Source organism: Dipteris shenzhenensis, chromosome 2 (genome assembly GCF_047967505.1).
Source record: "Dipteris shenzhenensis isolate YYH24624 ecotype China chromosome 2, Dip_SZ_1.0, whole genome shotgun sequence".
Taxonomy (NCBI): Eukaryota; Viridiplantae; Streptophyta; class Polypodiopsida; order Gleicheniales; family Dipteridaceae; genus Dipteris; species Dipteris shenzhenensis.
The window spans coordinates 62007996-62034590 of NC_141597.1; the positions used below are offsets into that span (position 1 = coordinate 62007996).

At 39.1% G+C, this 26595-nt stretch overlaps 1 protein-coding gene across 4 annotated transcripts in view; it reads right to left on the reverse strand.

Moving 5' to 3' along the window:
- RBL15 (RHOMBOID-like protein 15) overlaps positions 1-16341 on the reverse strand; it is a 29440-nt gene extending 13099 nt beyond the window's left edge. Inside the window, exons 1-9 of one of the 4 annotated variants that reach the window (XM_087390251.1) lie at positions 16239-16341; positions 15128-15293; positions 14725-15028; positions 14547-14579; positions 13902-13993; positions 13588-13661; positions 13248-13330; positions 13094-13166; positions 12835-13010 (exon numbers count right to left, since the gene is read on the reverse strand). In XM_087390251.1, coding sequence (XP_087246377.1) covers positions 12835-13010; positions 13094-13166; positions 13248-13330; positions 13588-13661; positions 13902-13993; positions 14547-14579; positions 14725-15028; positions 15128-15293; positions 16239-16283 — 1046 coding nt within the window. In that variant the 5' untranslated portion in view covers positions 16284-16341. The other 3 variants (XM_087390247.1, XM_087390255.1, XM_087390259.1) reach the window with 3 other exon arrangements.
- Positions 16342-26595: the final 10254 nt, after the last annotated feature.

A 26595-nucleotide genomic window follows, 5' to 3' on the forward strand; every position in this document is an offset into this window, starting at 1 on the left:
CTAGGACACTTTCTAAAGGGCTGTATCATCTCGATGCATATGAAAAACAGCCAGCTATTGAAGCTAATGCAATTGCCTATGCTGCTGGCTCTGTAATTTTAGACACACACTTAATGGCATGAGAGATTGGGGCACTTGAGTTATAAAAGTCTGATCAAAATGCATTCACAAGACATGGTTTTGGATCTTCCAAAGATGCATGCACTTGAACAGCACATTTGTGAGGGCTGCTTGGGAAAAATGCCTAGGTTCTCATGCCTAAACGATAAGACCCTTGGTGCATCCAGGAAGGTGCACTTAGCGCACAGTGATGTCTGTGGTCCGATGTAGACAGCTTCTCTTGGGGCTTTCTACTATTTTGTCACTCTTTTGGATGACTACACTAGACACACATGGGTCTATCTTCTCAAAGCCAAGTCTAAAGTCTTTGCGTGCTTCAAGAATTTTTAGTCATGACTGAAAATGAGAGTGGATGTAAAGCTCTTGACCCTCCGTACAGATGTATGTCTCGAGAGTTCACTGATTTTTTGGCAGCCTGAGGCATCATTCATCAATGCACTCCTCCTTACACCTCGCAAACAAAATGGTGTTGCAGAGTGGAAGAACCGGTAACATTCACAAGGGTAATCTTAGAAAATCTGAGAACTGAAAATGTGAACTCGAAAAAGAGCATAGAACAGCTCAAAAAAATCTATGGGCTGGTTATGGAAGAATCCAAAAAAGATGGAAGGAAAATTTGAAGCCACGATGGAACCCCATGCTAAATCATGGTCTATAGTGGTGAAACAACACATGCCTCATAAGGTCATCCAGGAACCTTAGAGGAGAGAGCAGAAGAATCCATTCTATGTGAAACAAAGTTGGATGGTGATTGCCAAGAACCCAATGTTTCATGCTCAGATAAAGGACACTGAGATTCCGCACAACTTCAGATTCAGGACGAGCATGGCGATCATTAGACAGATGAGCCTTGGTCCACATCCAGGCCATTGAGATTGAATTGAATGTGTTGGGGAATGAGGGTTGCAAATCTAGGTTAACGGAAAGATCCATACTGCAGACATAATCCCTCTAAAGGGTTGTTTGTCTATTGTTGCAAAGTGCCACATATCCTGAGAAGAGTTAGCAACAGACCTGCAACAGCATTTTAGCCGAGACTTGGCTGAGATGACTTTCTGCCCAACTAAGGCAGATTACGGTATGCCAATTTCATGCACTTCTGCAACGTGAGTTTGCCGAGACTAGAGCAATCCCTGTCATGACATGATTATTTGTATAAGATCCTAGTGAATCATTCTGGGGAATCTGGTGATTACCCTATGGTTGTAACATTGTAAATTGGCCAATTGAATATAATAAAATATGCATGTATGCATTAGGTCCTAGGATGGTTAGGAAAGGGTAGCATTGTGCATGGGTATTGCATTAATCAATGGTAGGCATAAAGAGTCATAGGCTAAGGGTAGAATAATGGGGTATGCCCAAGGGATATAATCCCAAGAGGCATGAGGGTTGCACCCTCTTGTATCATTCATGGTGTGTGAATATGGGCATTTGCATGCATATGGATTGTGGCTTGTGTGGAGCATGTATAAGAGTCTAGCAAAAAATACACTCACATGGGCACTCCTTCCACCCCATTTGGAGGACCAATTTGCCTCAATTTATGCATCATCTACACACATGTGCATCCCTGCATTCAAGATCATGACAAGTGGCATCAGAGCCAAGATCCTCTGACTATGAGAGTCTGCCATGTGGAAGTTGCAACAGTCGTCGACACCACCATGACCATTGAAGAGGTGGAAGCTGTTGTTGTAGGGGTCGACACCATTGGGACCATTAAAGAGCAAAATCAGGGGTCCTTCTTCATTGATGTGGCACCAGCGCGCTGTCCTACCCCCTTCCATTAAAAGAGCCATCACCCCAATTTCCAAGGGTTGTCGCCCCAAACAGTCGCGTGGAGCTCACTGACGTGCGCAGGGCGGTGTCAAGCGCAGGCTTTCCAGGCCACTGTCTATTTAATTATGCATGTGTAAGGCCTTGTGCTCCCCGCAGCCCGTGTACCGCATGGCCCGCAACGTCACAAATTGCACCGCTATCCGCATCGGAATTTGTGTGACCACCACGTGTAGGCACCGCCGACGACGCCCACAAACCCGCCGACCACCGACAGTTCTGCAACCCTACCGCCTCTCCCAACACTATCCTGCAATCCCGCCATGTGCCGCCGCCGTCAAGCTTTGCCGTGCCGCCTCTGTAACCGCGCCTACAATCCTGCCAACCGCCTCTGTCGCATCACCTCTACCAAACTGCAGCCCTACTAGCCGCCGCGTCAGCATTAAAGGCTCCCCCCCCTTGCATTTCAACCCCCCCTTGCATTTCGAAAACCCCCCTCCCCTTGCATTTCAAAAATCCCCCCTTTTATTTTCCTCTAATTTCTGTTTTCTCTTTCCCCTCCCCCCTTACTTTGCCATCTTAAAAAAAAAAGAAAAAAAGAGAAGGGGCTCTTATACATTCCGAGGGCCGTAGAAGCACCGTTGAGTCGCGACAAGAACGTGGAGTGGGCGCTTCATGTAGGATCGATTGAGAGAGAGAGAGAGAGTGCAGGTAGCAAAACGTCGCACAAGTCTTAGTCGTCATGTCAAACTTGGATAATGAAAAACAAGGAGTACAAGGTACAAGTACCTAGACCTAGGACTAAGTGTCCAGGGTGTCACATAGGACTAAGTGTCCAATGTGGCCTAAAAGGCACTAACACTACAAGTGCCTATATTTATGCCTACAAGGCACATACCATGGCCTATAGGACATCACTAGAACCACCAGGAGATGGCCTACAAACCCCCCTCCATGGGATGGGCTGAAGTACTCTAGAACGTCTCAGAATACCTGGTATTTTCTGGTCATGGTGGCACATGTTCATCCAAAAGCGTATAGCCACCTATGAATGTACAAGGGATGTCAGATCGTGTAACAAAGGGAACCAAGTGTAAAGCCTGTCGAAAGACTTCGAACTTGGGACGAGGAAGTGCCTTTGTAAATATATCTACTATGTTGTCCTCTATGGGAAGATAGGACAACTCTATGTCTCCTATTGACAACCACTCCCGAACATAATGATAATGAACTTCAATATACTTGGTACGCGCATGAAACACTAGGTTACGTGCAATGGCCAAAGCACTCTGGCTGTCAGTGTAGACAATAGTGGAGGATGTTTGGCGAATACCAAGATCTGTAAGTAACTGTCGAAGCCAAACACACTCTATTGTAGCGGTGAAAGCTGCCCTGTACTCAGCCTCACAGCTAGATGTAGCAACTGTTGGTTGCTTCTTGCTGAGCCAAGGGATACATGAATTGCCAAGCAAAAAACAATTGCCAATATGTGACACTCTGGTGTCGAAACATCCTGCCCAGTCACTATCCGTGTAAGCATGCATGGTAAGTGAACCCCGATCACCATAGAAGAGGGCTAAATCCTGAGTGCCTCTAAGATATCTAAAGACTCTCTTCACTGCCTGCCAATGATGTGAACTGGGCATGTGCATGAATCTACTGAGCTGAGATACTGCATACTGTAAGTCAGATCTAGTGTGACATAAATAAATAAGGCATCCAACAGCCTGCTGATAAAGAGTGATATCACATGGTGGGCTCCCATCATGAGCTGAGAATTTGAAGCCAGGGTCCACTGGAGTAGAGATTGGCTTGCAATCCTCGAACTGAAAATGATCAAGGAGCTGTCCAATATACTTGGACTGAGACATCATGATACCCCCCTCAACATGAGCAAACTGAATGCCCAAATAATAATGGAGCTGTCCCATGTCTGACATGTCAAAAATCTGCTGCAAATCAGCCTTGAAAGCTGCAATTTGATGAGTATTTGGGCCCGTGATGAGCATATCATCCACATATAAAATCAGCACTAAAAAATCAGATCCACTCCCACGGACATAAAGAGTGGGTTCTGTGGGGCTATTCTGAAAATTAAGGGATAGTAAGTGTGCATTAATTTTGGCATACCATGCCCCGGGGGCCTGCTTCAAACCATAAAGGGCTTTTCTAAGCCGGCATACCTTATTTTCAGAATTAACAACCTCAAAGCTAGGAGGTTGTGTGACATATACTTCTTCCTGCAGATCCCCATGAAGAAAAGCACTCTTGATGTCAAGTTGGTGCACTTGCCAATGATGATGGGCTGCAATGGCAATGACACATCTAATGGTAGTAATCTTGGATGTGGGAGCAAATGTCTCCTCAAAGTCAATGCCTTGTTGTTGGGCATACCCTTTTGCAACAAGACGGGCTTTCTATCGATCTATGCTGCCATCAGATTTCCTTTTTAATTTGTAAACCCACCGAGTTCCAATGGCATGCTTGCCGGGATGGAGATCTACTAATTCCCATGTGTCATTTTTGGCAATGGATTGTAACTCAGCTCTCATTGCATCCATCCATTCTTTGCTGTCAAAAGCATCTTTATGGCACAAGGGCTCTTCATTGCAAGCTGTAGCAAGGAGTGCAAATTCAAGAAAGTGACCATGCATCTGTCTATTCCCTAACCTTGTCCGGGCAGCAAAAGGCTGATCTTGTTTACTGTCCCCCAATGTATCAAGAAGCCATCTGGGAACTTGCCTTTGCTGTCTATTGACAGCTCTTTCTTCAATGACTACGTCATGAATAGTAGAATCATTTTGTACTGAAGAGAAACCTGCAAATCAGCTGTGGCTGATTATTGCTTGGTGGAGGGCCTGCAGGAGGCTCATGTTGCTGGTCAAAGTCCTCTTCTGAGGATGGCAGAGGTAACCAAGATTCAAAGGCATCAAACATGTCAACATCTGGCTTAGCTTTGCAGTCCATAAGAAAAGAAGCTGAATGTTCAGCAAAGATTACATCTCTACTGACAATAATCTTCCCAGTATTTGGTTGATATAACCGATACCCTCTGCTCTCCTGGCTGTAACCAATAAATGTGCATTTGATTGCCTTATCATCAAGCTTAAGTCATAGCTGAGATGGTACATGAACATATGCAAAAGACCCAAAAACTCTCGTGTGTGAAAGTGAAGACTTCCTGCCTTTCCATGCTTCATAAGGTGTAACAGTCTTCAATGCCCGTGTAGGTGATCTATTCAGCACATAGTTGGCACACATCACTGCATCAAGCCAAAATTTATTGGGCAAAGACTTGGCCTTAAGCATGCATCTGGCCATCTCCATTGTGGACCTGTTTTTCCTTTCGAAAACAGGATTCTACTGAGGAGTGTAAGGAGTAGTGCATAAGTGAATAATGCCCCGTGAAGACAGAAATGCATCAAACTCCTTAGACATATACTCTCCCCCCCTATCTGTGTTGAGGGTGACAAGCTTGCATCCTGATTCATTCTCAACCATATTCAGCCACCTCTGAAAGCATAAGAAAACTTCAGATTTGGCTTTTAAAGGATATACCCAGCAATATCTTGTGAAATCATCAATGAGAGTCATAAAATATTTGTACCCCCCAATGGCATTTGTCCTCATTGGGCCACAGACATCACTGTGTACTAGCTGCAATTTCCTTTGTGAGAGTTTTGGACAATTCTTTTGAAAAGGAAACCGATGCATCTTACCCAAAAGACAACCCTCACACACATGTTTGGAAACTATGTGAGTTTGAGGTACATCACTTGCCATCTGCTCTGAATGCAGCTTTGCAAGAGCTCTATAATTGAGATGACCCGTTCTCTCATGCCAAAGATGAGTTTCAGCAAGCTGTGAATCTGAAATAGCAAATGCTTCAATAGAAAGTGCAACTCAGTGATGATCAAGGTGATAAAGCCCCTTTAACAAAGTGCCAGTGAGAACTACGGCGTTGTCATCATGAAGATCATAAACTAGGCATCTGTAGGTGCCAGTGAGAACTACGGCGTTGTCATCATGAAGATCATAAACTAGGCATCTGTAGCCATCAAAAATCACTCTGAAACCTGAAGTGGCAATTGCTAAAATTGAAATCAAGTTGACTTCAATTCCAGGCACAAAAAGAACATTTGTCAGAGTGACAAGATGGCTTGAAATGGATGTGAGCTGCACATCTCCAACTCCTTTGACAGCATATGAAGCATCATTAGCACATGTGACAGTCCCCCCTCGAGGTGCATCAGCTAAAGAATGAAACAACTGTCTGCAAGATGTGACATGCTTGGAAGCACCACTATCAAAGTACTAGGACCGAGCATCATTAGCAGTAAAGAATGCATCAGCTTTGGAGGGATCAAATGAGCAATGGAAAGCCCATGCCCAATCATCCTGAAGAGCATGTGCATGTGAAGCATCTTCTGGCTCATTGGATTCAATAGCATGAGAGGCATTAACTGTCAATCCTGCTTTCTTTTTCTCCGAAGCAATGCGCTTCCTGCATTCTGAAATGTCATGTCCAGCCTGGCAAAGCAAAGTAACTAGCTGATCAAAAGAATAGTGGTCTGGATTACCCATGGCCACTAATCGAAGGGTTGTAGCAAACCCTTGATATGTATCTAGCAGTCCATTCAATGTGGTATTGACAAGCTGTGAATTTGGCACCACCTCATCAATGTTGGCAAGTTGTTCCATAGGGTCCTTGACCTTTGTCAGATATGCATCCATAGAGTCACCTTCATTCATGCTGACTTCCTGTAATTGCCTTCTCAAATATGCAACACATGCCTCATTGCGAATTTGATAGAGAGAAGCCAATTTATCCCAAGCATCTTTTGCTGTCCTGCAAGACCGGATGTGTGGAATAATGATTCTCTTGCATAGTTGCATCTTTCCGAAGCAATGCGCTTCCTGCATTCTGAAATGTCATGTCCAACCTGGCAAAGCAAAGTAACTAGCTGATCAAAAGAATAGTGCTCTGGATTACCCATGGCCACTAATCGAAGGGTTGTAGCAAACCCTTGATATGTATCTAGCAGTCCATTCAATGTGGTATTGACAAGCTGTGAATTTGGCACCACCTCATCAATGTTGGCAAGTTGTTCCATAGGGTCCTTGACCTTTGTCAGGTATGCATCCATAGAGTCACCTTCATTCATGCTGACTTCCTGTAATTGCCTTCTCATAAATGCAACACATGCCTCATTGCGAATTTGATAGAGAGAAGCCAATTTATCCCAAGCATCTTTTGCTGTCTTGCAAGACCGGATGTGTGGAATAATGATTCTCTTGCATAGTTGCATCTTTTCTTCTTTGACTTATCTGCTGTATTTTTAGATGCATGGGAGGAATTGCAGCTGCTATGCGCAGATTTTGGCTTGCCCATAGGCTTGGAAGCCTTGCCTTTTCCTGTCTGCTGTGAAGCAAACGCATGATCAAGAATAATGGCTTGTCTATTAGCTCGACTTTGCTCTTCTTCACGAAGAACGCCAAATAGATCTTGATTGTTCCCAGCCATAGCAAATGTGATACCCTGAAAGAGACTTGAAAACCCAAAAGCCTCAAGGCTATCACTGCTAAAAGCTGGCTGTCCAAAAATGACAGCAAATATCTGCAAATTTCCTCCATTCATGTCTCCTCAAGAAAGGGATAGATTGTTTAAGGAAAAAAAATGTTTTGGATGCAAAAAGGCGACAGATCATAGATTCTATTATTGTCCAGAGTTAAAGAAGAAGATGGGTAAGACCAATGTAACTAGGGCTTCTCACCCTAAGCAAGAGGGTGAACCTTCTTGTAAAAATATTGAAAATAATAAAAAGAGCAATAATGCTAGTTTGCATTACACCTTTAGTCGACACGACTTATTTAAGTTACATGGATATATTGGGGATCAACGTATCATCGTCCTCATGGATGATGGTAGTAACTACGATATTATCTCAAATAGGTTGGCTAATATAGCCAAAGCTAAGAAATGGCCTTTGAGAGATATGAGTATTAGTGGTGCGTTCCAACCATCTATGGATGTAAGGAAACGTACTTGTACCTTTGAGCACCAAGGTACAAGGATCACATTAAAAGGTGAGCGAGATATTTCCCATGTTCCGCTCATATCTCATACTAGAACTTAAAGACAGTTACGTAAGGGAGTGAGTTGTAGTGTGATATACGTTAGGGAAGGGAAGGCCGAACATATCAAGAACGTCAACATTTAGAGTTCCTTAAGCAATTCGATGATCGATTTGCTAGTGACAATCGGCATGAGTTGCCTATCTCCAGACCTGAAGATCATACTATTGAGTTGATTCCAAGGTCCTCTCCTCCATGTAGAGCTCCCTATCGAATGAATCAGGTAGAGCTAGAGGAGGTAGAAAAGCAAGTTGTGGACTTGCTAGAGCAAGGTCTAATCAGGCCAAGTAGTTCGCCTTTTGGGGCTCTAGTCCAGAAGGATGGAACCTTTAGAATGTGTATTGATTATAGAGCCCTTAACAAGTTGACAATTAAGAATAGGTTTCCTATACCTAGAGTTGACAACTTGTTAGACTCCTTGAAAGGTACTAGGGTATTTAGCAAATTGGATTTAAAGTCGGGATATCATCAAGTTAGAATGAGGGAAGAAGACGTGCATAAGATTGCCTTTAGGACACAAACAAGACATTATGAATTTGTAGTTATGTCCTTTGGATTGACTAATGCACCTGCTACCTTTTGTAGGCTAATGAGAAGAGTTCTTCGACCATACATAAGCAAGTTTGTATTGTGTTCTTTGATAATATTTTAGTTTATAGCCAAAATGAAGAAGAACACAAGCAACATCTTACACATGTAATGGAATTGCTTCGTGAGAACCAACTCTTCTTGAATATAAAAAGGAGTGAGTTCTTTAAGAAGAAAATAGAATATTTAGGCCATGTTATCAATAATCATGTCATGACATGCCCTATCATCAATGAACATGGACTTCACGTTAATCCAACCAAGGTGCAAGCTATAAAGGAATGGCCTGTCCCTATGAATGTACATGAACTAAGATCTTTTCTTGGTTTATGTAGCTATTATAGGAGATTCATCTTGAATTTCTCTAAGATTGCGTCACCACTTACTGATCTACTTAAGAAGCAATCAATGTATCACTGGGGTGATAAACATTCGAGTGCCTTTGAGAATTTGAAGGTTGCTTTAATGACTAGCCCTGTGTTAGTTTGCCGGATTTGATAAGCCTTTCTTTGTCATATGTACAGATGCTAGTGATACATCCATTGGAGCCGTACTAACGCAAAGGGACACCCCATAGCATTTGAAAGTTGAAAACTTCAAAGTGCTGAATTAAAGTATAGCACGTATGAGAAGAAACTATTAGCTTTATGGAGACATTATCTTTATGCTTTGAAGTTATGGAGACATTATCTTTATGGATCCGACTTCAAGGTTAAGACAGATCATTAGAGTATTAAGCATTTGTTTTCTCAACCAATAGTTTCACCCCGGCAAATCAAGTGGACAGAATATCTTCAAGGGTTTGGACAACCTGAGTTAGAATATCAACCTGGTAAGGAGAACATAGTGACAAATGCACTCAGTTGTAGACCGAGTGTAATCTATGTCTCCGTGGTGAGAGAACAATCTCTTAGTGCGATGAAGGACGCCTACAAAGTGATAAAAAATACTATCTATGATGCATTACTTCAAGAACCAGGTGATTTCTTAGAGGAATATGCAATTCATGATGGGTATCTTCTTAGAGGACATTTCATTTGTGTACCCTCCACTTTTAGATCCCTAGTTTTTGAAGAGATGCATAGTAGTCCCTATTCTAGACATAGAGGTATTAGAGGAACCATTGATAGAATTAAAAGATATTTCTATTGGTCAGGATTGAGAAAGGACGTAACTATATACCTTTGTAAGACTAGAATAAGTCCAATCATACAAATTTAGAAATTTTGTTGTTCTAAAGATCAAAAATCTACAAAGAAAATAAAAGAGAAAATGAAAGAGAAGAAAAAAGAGGTAAACAAAAACTTTTATGAAAAACAAAAGGAAGACATACTTAGCAAGCAAAGCAGCACTTATGTCGTCATCAGTGCCCAAGCATAAGCAGCTATACTGGGTTTCTAAAGACCCGCGGAGTCTCTTGGACAAACCCAGTGCTTACTAAAATACGTCAAATAAACAAAAGAGAATGAAAACAAGAAATAAAAGAAGAAACGAAGCAGGTGACTAAGCAAAAATAAACAAGCAAGTCAAGAAACAAAAACTTCCAAAAAACTAGAAACTCTCTCTCTCTCTCTCTCATTTAAAACATAAAAAGCTAAATGGCCCTTTACACTTATGTATCGTTTCTACAAAGAGGCAAAAATACATTTCTAACTTAGAAAGCACAAGCATACTCAAACAAACTCTCTTTTGAAACTAAAAGAAAAACGGGCTATTCAGCTCCCCGCTTTTTGTTTTCAGCTTATGTTCAATCATTCTAAACAAACCTAAGGCCGAAACACCATAGGTAAAAGACTTCATATCTAAGAATATACAAACGTTTTTCATTATTTTCCTTGGATTATACCCCTTGTGTGATAGTGCTTAACTTGTCAAAAAGTTAAGAGTGATCATCGTAAGACACCAAGATTACTTCAGCCATTACCCATACCTAGTGAGAGATGGGAGCATATTACCATGGACTTTGTGTCAGGATTCCCAAAGACAAGGACACAAAATGAGCAAATCCTTACCGTTATAGTAAGATAGATAGACTTAGTAAACAGGCCCATTTCATTCCATGTAAGAAGAACATCACTACCATAGAAACCGCTGAGTTATTTATTAAAGAAATCTTTAGATTACATGGATTACCTAAATCCATTACATCTAATAATGATCCCAAGTTCCAAAGCCAATTCTGGCAAGCTCTTTTCGAGAACTTAGGAACTAAATTGCAATTCTCCACTACATATCACCCATCATCTGATGGACAAAGTGAAATAGCTAACCAAGCTATTATCCAGTTGTTACGTAGTTATGTCCATGACAATCCTACCCTATGGGAATTATATTTACCTCTATTAGAGTTTGCATATAACAACTTTACCCATTCTGCTACCCGTAAGTCACCATTTGAGATCATCTATGGCCAAGTCCTTCCCACACCCACTGCACATTTAGGAGATAGGATTTTGGCAGCTGATCAATTTGCTGAAGATGTGCAAGAAGTACTTATACAAGTTAAATCGCATATTCAACGAGCTCAAGAAGTGTACAAGAAGGCTGCGAATAAGAAGCGAAAGGATGTACATTATGAGAAGGGAGATTGGGTTCTTTTAAAGATTGACAAAAGGCATATAAAGACAATCTGAGAAAATACCTAGTTTGTAAAGCTGGCAGTAAAATACTATGGACCTTTCTAGGTTTCAGAGGTTATACATTTAGAAGGAACTCCAACATCATACAGGTTGACATTGCCTACCAGCTGGAGGATGAAGAATGGTTTCCATGTTAGCATCTTGAAGCCATTTAAAGGTGAACCACCAATGAGGCCTATTGAAGAAGAAGAAAAAGAACTTGAAGACGGGGTAGAATTACTTGTTCCGGAACGAATACTATTCCATGAGGTCAGGAGTACCAGGAATAGACAGAGATCTCGATATTTGGTAAAGTTTAAAGGATATCCTATGGAAGATGGTCAATGGTTCGATGAAGATCACTTAAAGGATTACCCCACACTTGTTGAAGATTATTTGAAGGCACACACATGAGGACATCTGCTTCTCTAAGCAAGAGGGCATGTCATGACATGATTATTTGTATTAGATCCTAGTGGATCATTCTAGGGAATCTGGCGATTACCCTATGGTTGTAACATTGTAAATTGGCCAATTGAATATAATAAAATATGCACGTATGCATTAGGTTCTAGGATGGTTAGGAAAAGGTAGCATTGTGCATGCGTATTGCATTAATCAATGGTAGGCATAAAAGGTCATAGGCTAAGGGTAGAATTATGGGGTATGTCCCAAGGGATGTGATCCCAAGAGGCATGAGGGTTGCACCCTCTCGTATCATTCATGGTGTGTGAGTATAGGCATTTGCATGCATATGGATTGTGGCTTGTGGAGCATGTAGAAGAGTCTAGCAAAAAAATACACTCACATGGGCACTCCTTCCACCCCATTTGGAGGGCCAATCTGCCTCAATTTATGCATCATCTACACACATGTGCATCCCTGCATTCAAGATCGTGACAGTCCCTCGCACTTCCATATTCCGTTGGAGCTAGCATTTGGTTTGCTGGTCATTCTCTAACATGAAGATCATTGAGCTATATCCTTATTCTTTGCTGATGTGTCGCGTCAATAATCATAATAAGGGGATCATAGACCATTGTATGTGACATGTCTAGGTCCCGTGTATGTGTTGATGGATCACGGATCATAATACTGAATCTGAGCATTGGAATTTTTGCACTTGGATGCATGGTATCTCTAAATGCTACTGTCCAGATTTGTTGCTGAAATTTCAATCTTGCAGTTTGACTGAAGTTGCTCAGTGCTGCCCACACAGCCCACAATCAATTTTTCAGTTTATATTTATAGATGACGCATCCTGAATCATGATTCCTATTTCAGGTTTGTCGAAAGGTCAAGGCTAAAGCCTATGTTTTCATCAAGCTCATGCATTCTCTCATGTTTATGGTAAAGCATGTATGGTATCTCTTGAGCTGTGAAGGCAGATTTCAAACAAGCAAAAACAAACCCAATTTGGAAAAGTACTTAACATTTGTGAACACTCCCTTTCCAAAGGACAATAATATGAATTACAACCCAATCACTGAGAAAAAGGCAAGCAAAATTCTGTTTCTCCCGCCATTTGGCAAGGTTTCAACTGTTACTAAGGTGGGAAACAATCCAGAGAAGAGTCTCGAAAAAACTTGCTAACCTGGAATCTGGTCCTGTAGGAACTTCTCTTACTGGAAGCAACTGTGCGTCTACCTCATTATTATGATCTCTATCCAGTAATCTGGTTTGCAAGCCAGCTCCCGAATCAGTGCCTGATGTTGGTCTATTTGCAAATGTTACTCCAGTAGCAAGAGTTCTACCTCTTCCTGGAAACCTCTGCAGCCAAGCAAATTGAAGTAAAAGCCTATAGAACCATGTTTACATTTAACCTTGTTTTTGTTTGCTTCTGCAAAGCATACCTCATCCATTGGAATCTCTCTTTGTGGTACCCAGGTTCTCAGGCCTCTCCATAAATTTCCAAGTCCTGTGCTACTGCAAAAGCATGAAGCAGCATTAACAAATACAATCAGGCTGCACAGAAACGAAGATAGGTCAATCGGAGTGGTACATTACCTGCTTGCATGGGACACTGTAGGAAGGGATCCAGTAGAAATCCCACCTCCCACAATAAATCCTGACCTTCGTACACAACTGGCCTAAACCATAAAGCAGCCAAATTAGATAGCAGCTGATACGTGCATTGTGCAGGAATAAAACCTATTTAAAAGATATTACAATCCTAGTCCCAAACTGTAGCTAGCAACAAAGCTTAAAACTCAACAGCAAACGGACACAGCATATGGCACATTAAATGCATAGGAACAGTGATGCCGAAGTCCTCATAGTTTTTCAATTCAATCAGCAATTCAAGCCTGATGCTTTGAACCTCCTAGAAGAAGATATGTCAACTCACCAGCACCCATGAGCTCTCAATAGCAGAGTAGGTCGATGATCCAAACAGCAATAGATTGAAAAGACCACAAGTATCTGCAGCATACTACCGTAAGCCTCCCTTTGGCAACAACATGGAAAAAAGTAACAGAATAGAATGCAACAACTATTGTATCTAAGGTCATGGTTGCCGGAGTGTATAAGCCTTTCATAGACAGACTTCTATATATTCTATGCATGTCTTCCTTGTTAGGCACATGCTATATTTCTAATGACCAAGAAGAACATAAATTTTGAATATAGACAAGAATATAAGCATGAGAAAAACCAACAGACATGCGAACCCAGATAGAATTCCACATAAATGCCCCAGGAATGACACATTGGGCATCAGAATCTGGAACAAGATAAGTAGAATCCAAGGATACCTGCAAATTGTTATCCACAATCAAAGTCACATCCCTAAGTCTTCATTGCATTGTCAGATTTACAAAATAAGATCCTACTCCTTCATCCAAATATTATCTCCAACACTGTCTGGTTAAAAACCCCTTTTTCATCCTTGACTAAATCTCAAACATGCGAACAACAGATGTCCATTCAGGACCTCTACTGCAGGAATCGCCACACCCTACAATGGTATTCACTTATCATCACTGTAACTTGCTTGATCTACAACAGTGTGCTTACTCAACGTAAGTATTACTTTTGATTCTCATTGCAACAATGTATACTAGTATGATTATATTTGCCACAGGAAACTGATGCTTATCACATGATAAAAAATAGCAGAACGTCTGGTACCCAATAAGGGCATCCTCCCCTAGAAATCATTCCTTCCAAACTTGATAGCAGGAAGTTCCTTAAAATTTCATACATCCCAAAGCTAGCTTAGAGTAGTAAGGAAAGCTGAAGTCATGACAGTGTTATCCTTCTTTCATGCTTTGTGAATTTTCCTGTTCACTATAAATCAGGACTTACCACTTTGCCGGTAAGTTGAAAAGACCGAATACACTGCACAAATCACAAATGCATTGAGAAAAAGCTCACCATCGAGTATTGAACATTATAGTGAAAGACCAAAAAAAAAAGGCTTGTGGTACGCGGGTATGCACATAGAGACTGAATTCTTGATCATTTGATCATCAAGGGGATTCACCTGCGGTTTTGAGCTCCACTTAGACTAGTCTCCATTACGATCATAGCAAAGATCATACCGGAGAAACCGATACTACATTGACCCATTAAGAAGTTATATGGATAAATCGGATTGTGAGATGCAATGAACGCAATAAGTAAATGCAGTAGTCCATTGCAGGTTGAAATCAAAAAAAGCACATGAGAGTATCGAACAGAGCCCAGAATACGCTCTAGTCCACTGCCAATTGGCACTAGTGCCAGCATGTTGAACGCTAGATGCAAGATCGACACATGGAATAGTGTTGATGTATAGATCCTGTAGACTGCACAGGTTGCAACCTAGTCAATGACGACTTGATGGAAACTTACCCTCAAAGCCATAACTGGCAAGCTCAAAAACTTGTGAAACAAGTCAAACACACCTTGAAATCTTGAAGTTATCATAGTTGGAAGAAAGCACACGCCTTCAAAATAATCATAACCGATCAGTAAGGAGATAAAATATATGGCTCCACACAAGGCGACTACTGTTGCAGTGATCGACGGTACCGTCCCCCACCATTGTGATACCCTTGTACTCAAGCTTGCCTGCATCATATATTAACTGCCCGTTATTTTCAGACATAAACTTTTAGCTTTATCAAGTCCTCTTATTCCTCTATAAATTCATTACAAACCTACCTTCCCGATTTCGTTGTTTAGAAACGATCATGAAGATCTGGTTTTGGGCATTTATTTCATCTTCAAAGCAATGATACAACGTTGGCCTTGCACCTCAGCTCTCTCACTCGTGCTTTTTTTAGTACCAGAACCTAAAGCCTGGCTGACACATCTTCAATCATACTACTATGGTACTTTAAGTGGTTCGCAGGATCATGGAAATCAGACCAACTATGCCTTCAAAGGTTGCAGGTGAGGCTGATTGCTTCAAGATTTTGAAACCTTTCGGCAATCTCCAATTAACTTGCGAACGCATTGGCTTTTATCGTTTCCAGGGTAGAACGACAGAATGTTCCATTATTAGTTCGGAAACAAGCACATAAATGACAAGACGTCTGATATGTACAAGATGACCCTGGTGGAATAATTTGAGGCAGACCTATAGTAACTATGTAAGGCTCCCATAGCACAAATGAAACGAAGATAACGAATCAAGACGTAAATATATACAACCGCGATGATCTCAACGAGGGATGCCAAATTACGGCTTCGAATTGCCGAATTTACATCCACCTCTCTCTCTGTCCAACAAGACAAGAAAGCCAGAAAGTCGCGTGACCTCTGAGACTACATTTGACCTCATTTCGAAGCTCCTAGTCGCGCGCACGCCAAATCGCTAAAATTCAGAGCCGCTACCCTACGAACAGAGCTGCAGGTTCGCAAATCACTTTAAATGGTAGCAGGCATGTCTCAGGCTTGGACCGTGGTTCACAGTGTACGGCCTTTTAATACTAGTCGGTCAAGCTGACCAGGTTAGTGTGGGTTTACGGGTATATAGTGGTAATGAGGTTTAAAGTTTAGGTTTACCCTAACCGTATCTTGAATGCTCGTGTTTTCTTGGCTCTCGTGGGTCGCCATCGCTCTCCTGCAACACCTTTAGGGAGTTGCCTAAATGACGGAACTCCATTTCTAGCTATCCATTCCCCACCTCTTCATTCTCAGTTCTTTCCCCGACAATACTTACCGTTGTCTCCTAGCAAACTGGTTTTCTCATGTAATTGGCCAATCTTTCTCACTATTCTCTCCCAGTAGACTGGTTTCTATGTTGGGTTGTCAAAGCTTTGCATTTGTTCTTTATGCATGTGTCATTATGGACCTTACACGGGTCAATATATTGTTATCGCAAGGCCCCCTAACATATATATGTTTCCTTCATTAACCCAAGCTTAAATGTCTGATGACAGCTCTGTGATAGACGGATGTAGTGGGTTTTTTGTCTATTACTTGAAATACTTGATAGTTGCTACAAGATACTATGTGTGACATCTATTGTGCTTCGTTATCTTCGTTTCTTCAACAATTCCTTGGTTAGTCAATATATATCGCATGTTGTTAGCTAATAATAGGCCAAAAGTTCTGAGAGAATGATTTGAACAAGTTTATGGCCGAATATTCTCAGAAAAATTTTGTTCTTTAGGCATAGGTTGTGAGGAAGAAGATTTCAACTAATTAATGCGTCGTTCACTCTTCGTTATAAGAAGGATTTGCATAACCGTTTTTAGATACGAATACAATGTTTCCTTTCATGTCTTTGACATGAAGTTGAAACATTTGTTATCTTTATGGTTCGTGATTCGTGAGTTCTCATTTTCATATCCCTTTTTCACTCAAGAGCATTGTACGCTTCATAAGCCAAGAAAGGGAAACATTCATCATGTTTAGGGGGGTCGGTGGAAGCTATAATTCTATAAGTTTGAGCTTCCACATGTATGCATGCTTTGCATTGATGGCTATATGTTTCCCGTGTGTGTTATAAAAAGAGTAGTTGTGTGAGCACGATACAACTTTTTGTATGCTCAGCTTATGTTTCCGGTTGGCTTCTCATCTTTGTTTGAGTCAAATGTTGAGATGGTGTATTACAAAGCTGTGCATCTTTTTACATATATGTTCCTCTTGCAATTTAGTCTTTCGTTTGTTTCTCTTTGACATTATGTCCTTACTCTCTCTATCCTCTTTGTTCAACTATAAAGGATGATTTCTTTCTTTCAGTCATAGATACAACGCAGAATTGTGATTGTGTGTGTCAACTCTTTCTTGTAGTATTTTAGTCTTTTGCCTCAGTGTATTATGTTTTGTGGAGAGGGCCAAAAGTTTGTAGCTATTGTTTTATATGATATCTCGAGTGTTTTTTGATCCAAAGTTTGCATTGGTGATTATGTGTGTAGTAGATTTTTCTCAAGTATTTTTAGATAAGTCTTTCTTGTCATTTTATGTTATTTTGTGGAGATGGCCGAATCTATGTAACTGCTCATTTATATTATATTTCAATGTTTTTTTTTTTGAATGTCTATTTTGTTGACCTTCATTTTGTCTACATTCATTGTGCTTTGACTTCATGAGAAGTTTGCTTTTTGATGCTTGTGTTTATTGTTGCCCCCACATTTTTAACTATTCTCTTTTCTTATTTTATGAAAAAAGCAAAATGCAAATTGAACATGTTGCAATTGATTATGTGAACTTGGTTTTGTTTAATAGACTACTATGTTCTCATCTTTTCATCTCATTTTAGTGCTTATATCATTGTTATCTACATCATTTGATATTGATATTTGATATGTACATCAAACTGCAAAAAGAAGACCCAATGTTGGATATTATAATAATTGCACCTATAAAGGAATCATTGCCATGTCATTGCACCTATAAAGGAATCATCCCTATGAATATATCTATCAAGAGTTTTCAACACACACATTTAGCAAATCGACTACGCAACCAAGTTATCTACTTGAATTGTAGAAGCACTGCCTTGAAAGCATTACTTTGGCTCTTTTCACACCAAGTTGGGCGTCACCAAATACTTTGGCAAATTTTAATTACAGCTTGCAGGTATGATCTTTTCTATTGGAATTTGCTTGACTTTGTATCAGTCTGCATGCTTGAGCTATAAAAAGAATAAAGTTTCCAAGTAGTCAAATAAAGTGTATTGCATGGTCTAAGAAAAAGAAAAATATATCTTTGGTCAAATACCAAAGGTGGAGGCATGTAAAGTCATCTTGATATATACCTTAGTGGATATGATTCTCCAACTACCACAACCATTTCTTGAATTGCTTCAACATAACACACATGTATTGAAGTCTTAGCTCTTCAATAAGAAAGTAGAGGGATGGATTTTGATTGACACGTTTAGTCTTATAACTGGCTTCATTGTGGCAAAAGATGAAGTTCTGTAGACTTTTCCATGTGTTAATGTGTTGAGCAATCAACTCTCTTCCAATTACTTTGTAAAACTCATTGCTATGCATGAATGTATTAACTATTTAACAATCTTCCATTGCATTTCAAAAGTTGAATTTTATTCAATTGTGTTTGTATCCTAAGTATACAATATAAGGGAGAATTTATTATCTTTCCATTTGGGTTCATTATACAACCTCTTGCTTTTGAGTTGTGATTAAGCAATTGTTATTGTAATGGAGGCATTGAGAACTTGCTTAGACTTTGAAGTTGACAAGTAGTTTAGAAAAGGGAATCCTCAAAACAAGTGTTTCTTCTTATGCATTTTGTACATGTTGCACTATCATATTAAGTCAGAGGCTCTTAAGAGAAGTATTGTTGCATCTTTTCCTAGTATGAATGTTGCAAATCAACAATATGAAAAATTGCACTCATACATTGCAAAATTTAAATTACATAAACAATATGTGTCTATCTTCTCCACCAAGTGACCATACCTTCCCCCAACTTCTATACAAGCCTTGAAACAAATGAACACAATGAAAAAGTACTTCAACTAGCAAAAGCAAAAACAAGCAATTGATCACTTTAATGAAACAACATATAAAAGTTCAAAAATATTAGAAAATCCAAAGGCAATAGATGGATTAAGAACTACAGTAGAAATTAAAGAAGGAATGTTAGTAGAATTGTGCTCTAAAAATATAAACCAATACAATGGACTAATGAACAGTGCTGATGGGTTTTTCATGACTATGAGCACATACAACAACATATACATTGCATGGATACAAGTCCCAACAAAAAACATAGGAATTCAAACAAGGCACAAAAACATAAATGCCTTTAGTGAGAACATAGATAAAAAATGGACACCAATAATTTGTGCTACAAAAGAAGTGCGAGTAAGCCCATAAAAAACAAGTAGTTTGACACATTAGCAATTTCAAATTCAACTTGAAACAATACATAGAGCACAAGGAGTAACTATGTAAAATTTAGCATTCTCTCAAAAAGTTAGTATGCACACAAGGACTAGCATATACAGATTTCTCATGTGTTAAAAAAATACACAAACTTTACTTACTAGATCCACTCAAACATGAACACTTTACAATTGAAAAAGTTGTAGAGAAAGAAACACAAAGATTCACAAACAATTCCAAATGGATAACTATAAATGACACCAAAAGTTTACCATTAACTAATACAATACTCATACAATCTCTGATTACAATATCATCAAAAAATATATCAATTAGACATACAATGTACTTCTCCTCTCATCCAGTCTAACATTATATGATTGCAAGAAACTAAAACAAATAAATGTGAAGAATATTTGCCTCCACACTAAATAAAATGCAACAATAGAAACATGTATCAATAAAACATAGGCATAAAAAACACATTTACACATGAAATAACACTAGCTCAAATTTAAAACAATCTTAAATTTTTACGTATATAGACCCCCAACACATAATTACAAAACATTTTTAACATACATAGAAAACATCTTGCAAAACATGAAAAACAACACGCACATTGTATTAATAGGTGACTTCAACATTGATATACATATAAATAAGCACGCTAATCAAGGAAACTTGAGAACATAATGAATAAATTCGACATCCATATGCAACTAAAAGAAAAAACTACTATTTATGGATCTCAATTAGATCACATGTGGACAAACCTAACAAATCAAAATATATAAACATGAACATCATTTGCATATTGTCCAGGTCACTCAATCATCTATATATATGCATGATCATCATGAACACCATTACATTAAATTATTTCCACACAAAGTAACTTTTCTATCAAAGCAGGGCCTTAGTGGATCCTCCATGTTGTCTTTCCCATGAGCATGTGAAAAAGCTAGCTACCAACTAGGGTAGCTAGGTAGTGATTTAGCATTTTTGTGATGCTGCTTCCACATGTCTTGCAAAATGGAGAGCAAGACTTTCCATGACACGCATGTTTTTTCTCTATCTAGAATTTTCCTTTCGATTGTGGCTATGTGATTCGATGCTCTTTCTATTTTTATTTCTTCATTTAATGTCTTGTTAAGTACACATTGTTTCATGGGATGGGGCATTTTATGATTGACAAAGCATGTCTTTTTTGGCATCGTAATAAAACATGGTTTTGAAATAGAAGCCATAGCAAGTATTGCATCAAAGTTTTTCACTTCATTTCAATAGAACCCCATGGCAATTAATGCTCTTATTGCTCCATACGTCTGACAATTTTCAAGATTATTTTTTGCTATTGCACCCTATTTACATTTGTTTTCTTTGCCATAAATCTATTTCAATCTTGCATTTGATGGGAGAAAAGCTTGCATCTACGATCATTTTGTATTTTTGGCCATTCTACTTCAATATTTTTGAGAGGGCTAGCTTCTTACTACTTTCTGTACACATCTCTTACATATTCCTCCATCTCTTGTTAAATTCCTACATCTTATGATGTCCACCTTGAGCTACTTGGAGCTTTTGTTCCAAGATCAATTTTAGATTGCAATTCAATACTCTTGTCTCTTGCTAGCTTGACATCATTTACAAAACCAAATCTCTATTCTCCTTAACCTCTTTTAATTTACCTGCTTCCTCTTTGTTAAGTCTAGCTTCACTCGTATACTTCTCTAATTTCTTGTAGAATCACCTATTGTGTCTTGGTATGCCATGACTTATAGTCATAATTGTAACTTGAAATCCTCATTGTGGGTATGGATATGCTTGTGCAGCAAGAGAAACCATCTCTTTGAAGAGATATAGCATTTGGAGCTTTATGTTGCTCAATATATTTTTTGTAGTAAAAGTACTACCCAAGTCTCGCTGTTGCATCCTTGGAAGTCCCACCTCTATTTGGAAGTAACTGTAGTAGCAAGAGGTTTTGAAATCTATGTAGGAGGTCTAGTCTCTTATCCAATTATTTCTTGGATTAGTACCTTCCACATTTTTCCTATGTTGTGAAGTGGCTCCTCTAAAGGTTTTTTGGAATAACATGTCATTAATTTCTAAGAGTCTGTCCATCTTCCTCTTTGCTTAATCTATAGACATTTTGTACCCTAAATAATTGGCATGTTGCTACCCATGTGACAGACCTACTTAAGTCCCCATAAAAGAGAAGGGAGACTCAAGGGAGATTTTAAGAAGTGACTTCTATTCAAATTTAGTGGAGGAGAATCAGTTTCATGCATTCAAGAGGAAGCAAGAGCTCCAAGAAGAAAAGTCTAAGAATAATGATATTTTGCTTCTATGGTTTTTAACGTTATATTTCAAAACAAATATTTCCTATGACTACTACTCTTCCTATTATTAACCAAACACTTGCTATGAGTAACCTTTGATTAAGCTAAATAATGCTATAATTAAGCTATCTTTGGAAAGTGCTATAACCAAATACATGCCATGAATACTATGCTTTCTATGATTTTATCAAATAGTTATCCATAGATTAAATATGTTCCTAAAAACATCAAAAGATGCTTGGAGAGGTGATGTACATAGGGGAATTATTTCTGACTCACTTGATATGGGGACTCATAGGCAAGGATTTTACCTCTACATTCTACAATCCACTATAGGCCAACACCATGCACTTACTCGAAGAGACTCTCAATCAAATCCCTTGCAAAAGCTCAAAACAAGTTGGAGGCATCACCATTGCCAAGTCCAAGCTCTCACACCTATCGTACCTCTGAGTCCTAATCCACATTGTACACAAATAAGTAGAATCAAGGTGGAGCTTTGGTACAATTGTAATAGGAAACTTCAATGGCACTGCTAATCCAACTCTTAAACATGCCAAATCCTTCAAGAGGACATGGCACCAACAGGTCCATCTAGTCATTCCTCTCAAAAATTTGGGATAGACCAGATCTTGCAAGATACCATATCCTCTATCCAATGCTTGTTGCTCCTTAAACTAGCTCCTTGTCTAATAGGAGAGCCTCTTTTCATAATCATAAAAGAGCTTGATATTGGCCTAGCTATCCAGACTACTCCTTACATGCCGCTAGCTCATATAGTAGATCACTGTAGTCAGGGAAAAAATTTTGTAGACTCATAGCTCATAGGAATGCTCCATGACCTTGTGAAGCCCCAAAACTAGCCTCTTGCTATGCAAGATTGACCTAAGATAGATCCATAGAGTCATGATAGATTGTGTAGTTTACAACCTCAGCCTCTCAGTATCAAAATCTTCATCTTGCTTGATATGATTGCTATACAAGCCATAATGTGAGGCTCTAAGGTAAAAGTAATATTCTCTACAACAATTAGGATGAAGGCTTGAAAGATTCTATGCAATAAGTCTCATGAATCTAGAAAATTAATTGCAAATTTACAAAAATCTAGCTCATTATTACAGTGCTTAATCAAACTCTTGCATAATCATGTCTATGGCTTATTGGCATAGATCATGCTCATATTTCTCAGATGTTAACTCATAATGAGTAAACATGTTATATATCTCAAAAGACTATTAGAGCATTGGTAAGCATTGATGCAATGACTCTAATGATTAAATTTGGACCCTAGATCATGATTCATCCTTCTTAATATGTATCAATATGGTCAATCATTGAAGCATCTCGTTTGTTTTATTGTTGTAAATCAAAACAAAGTACTACGAGCCTTTCATTGATGAGTTAGCCATATAGAATGTCAAGTTATCAAACTAGAGTTTTCCACAATGAACGTTGGAAGTTGGTCCCATAAACTGTGTCCAAATCATCATCTGTGTGATGATGATTTGGACAATAATTATTTATGTACAATAGCTAAAGGACTTTGTGTCTTGTAAAACCTATGGTTTTTTCTCGATTAAAAAGGCATGATCAACAATCCTACTATCAACTGATTGCAACTCTTTGCTTAGGCATGGAAGTTAAATTTCAAGAGGTTTTTCCAACCTTCTTCCTTTCTCAATCTTATATAAGGAGCTTGATGCCAACTTATAGTGGGAAATTTAGAGGGGACTTGACTAAACTAGCTGAGTTGCTAACACTTGAAGTTAATGTAAGCAATTGTTCGACCACATCATCTAACCTCATCATCAGTAAAGAAGGGATGTACAAGACACCACGTCAACCATGGTAGCTAAGAGGGGGGTTGCACAACACCCAAGATAGACACAATGCCCTATAGAAAGTAGTAGCAACTAATGGAGTTACAGGTTGTCTTTAGACATGTCCCCCTAATAACATAGCCTTCTTCCTCCTTACAAGAGAGATGAAGAGGATAATATGCCAAATCCTATGATGAGCACAAAGGATAGCCAAGAAGCACCTCAAATTTCAAAGAACCATGAGAGGCCATATTTTCAACAAGATAATTGCATGTTTGAAATTTGAAATTCAAGGGAGGAGCAAACCTATGTTCCTTTTATAATTTAATGGGGAAAAAATTTTAAGTGGAGTTGAGCCAATGATGATGGTACCTTTGTTGGATTTGTATTTTGTAAATACATATGAATTTGTTGAAAGGAATGCACTTGATCTCTACACCTGATTGTGGCTATAGGATCATTCATGCTTTAACTATAGTATGGCTACTAGCTTGGTATTTACCTTTCTTTAGTATATTTTCAAAGTTCTAATACTTATTATTCCGATTTTTTATTAGCAAGTTTTAGTATATATCTCATCATCAAATACATGGATTCCTCTAAATTTTTGTGAACAAAATTTATTATTGTGCTGAGAGATTATGTTAGGCTCTCTACTCTTGTAAATCCATATGCTTCTATCGAGTATGTCTATGTTAAATCTTAAATTTTCTATTTATGCTTCTAGATGCTCCTATAAATTCTGTCGAGTACATCTATGTTAAACCTTCTGTTTTTTGTTTTTGAATTTTCTATTTTTGTGCTTTTGTATGAGAGATTATGTTACGTTCTCTACTCCTATAAATCCATATGCTTCAATCAAGTATGTCTATGTTAAAACTTGCATTTTTTGTTTTTATTTTATCTTGATTCACAAAGAGATTCTTCAAATTTACATGTGCCTAACTAATTATCTAATTTTATTTAGGAGTCTCTTGCTCAATTCACAAATATTAGGTATGAATTTGTAGCCAACATACTTCAAATAGGTTGCAAAGAGTCCATTCCAAAATATGAATACAATAGGAGATTTGGTGAGTGGTTTTAAAATCTAAAGGAAATATCTTTTGTAAATAGAAATGTCAATACTACTTCTATCATAACATGTGCTTGTATACTCATATTTTATGATATGACTATTTAAGGCCCATAAGTAAGACTAGAGAAACATGAGTTATAGAACATTTTGTCTATTAGCTTTAGACTACTTGATTGCAACTTAGTGTCTAGGAAGAGGTAGAATGCCTTGGATCACTTGCCCTTACATGGTTGATTGTCATGCATATATGTATTGAAATCAACCTACCTATCCTCGCTCTTGTGGTTTCCCATCTTACAGAGTCAGCTTTATATCTAGTCCATCTGTGTTAAGCAGTCTAAAGCTAAGATTAGAGATTGTCTCTTGCAATTCAATTACAAGAGCAAAAATGTCACTCTTCATGTAACAAAAATGAATATGGGTTTGATGTCTCTCACAATTGAATTACAAGAGGAAAATGTCACTTGATGTCTAGATAGTTAATACTTTTGAAATTTAAAATTAAATGACAGAATAAGTAAGAAACTAAGTAAGATTGGAAAATAGCTTATTCAGTGTAATTATTCTAGCGATTTTGAAATTTCTATTGTGTGTGTATGTGTGTGCATGCGCATGCATGCATGCGTTTGTGTGCATGTGTGCACGTGTTGTTACGAGTCCATAAACTTTGAGGGCTTCTTCTTTGCTAGTCCTCCCAACCACGGATTCTCTTCGGAGCTCCTCCTGAGTCATGAGATGATCTGTCCAAAACCTCCTTTTGTTTTATCTCCCTCTAGAATCCTCCCACCTAGCCCACTGCATGCCATGTGGACTTCTAGATGCCAAGTGTCCTTCTAGGGGACCTTAGTATTTACCCCTTCTTGGCATCCCTCTCTAATGCCACCAATGCTCTCTATACCCCCTCCCCTCCATTCCCACCCCCCAACATATTGGGCATGAAATAGGTCCCCATACCCTTTTTGTTACCTACTATTGCACATGCAATAGGTGAGGTCACCTCCCTTCACATTCCATTCCCTCCCCCCTAACTTTCCCACCATCATTCCCTCCCTCATTCCCTAACACATTGCACATGTAATAGGTCCCCATACCCTCCCCACCATTACCTATTGCACATGCAATAGGTGATGTCACATCCATTCACATTCCACCCACACCCTAAGTTTCCAACCCTCACTCCCTCTCCACCTTTATTCCCACTACCCAATAGGTGAGGAGGGCCCTAAATTCCCTTCATCACCCTCCCTTCTTCCTCCCCCGTTTTTCACATTCCCCACCTACTGTGTACACAATAAGTGGATGCGCCATTATCTCTCCATTCCACATCCACTCCTCCTATCCTCACCATTATTCCCCCCTACCCTCTCCCTATAGCTTATGCAATAGGTGAGGGGCGCCTCTCCCACTTCCTAGCCATTCCCCCCATGGATCTCCCAGCATTAAGTGTCTACATAGTAGCTTAATCTCTTGCTTGAGTCACATAGTATCTCTTGCCAATTCCTACTCCTCCCTCACTTGTTTAGATGCTTACTTCTCCCTTGATCTTGTTCATTTATTCCCACGGGTAGGCCACTTCTTCATTGGTAGGCTTGGACTCACTAACTATGTACCCTCACATCAAAATTTCTCACCATACATGGATGATTCCCCCAAGAATTTTCAAACTCTCCACTCACAAAATGATGGCACGATTCCCTGCTTGAAATTTTATAGGCTATGGACAAAATCTCTAGAGGCAAACATACCAAGCCTAGCAATAGCACATAATGGTTTTCCCCCTCATGAGTTGATCTATAGCATCGATAGAGAACCTTTGCAATTGTG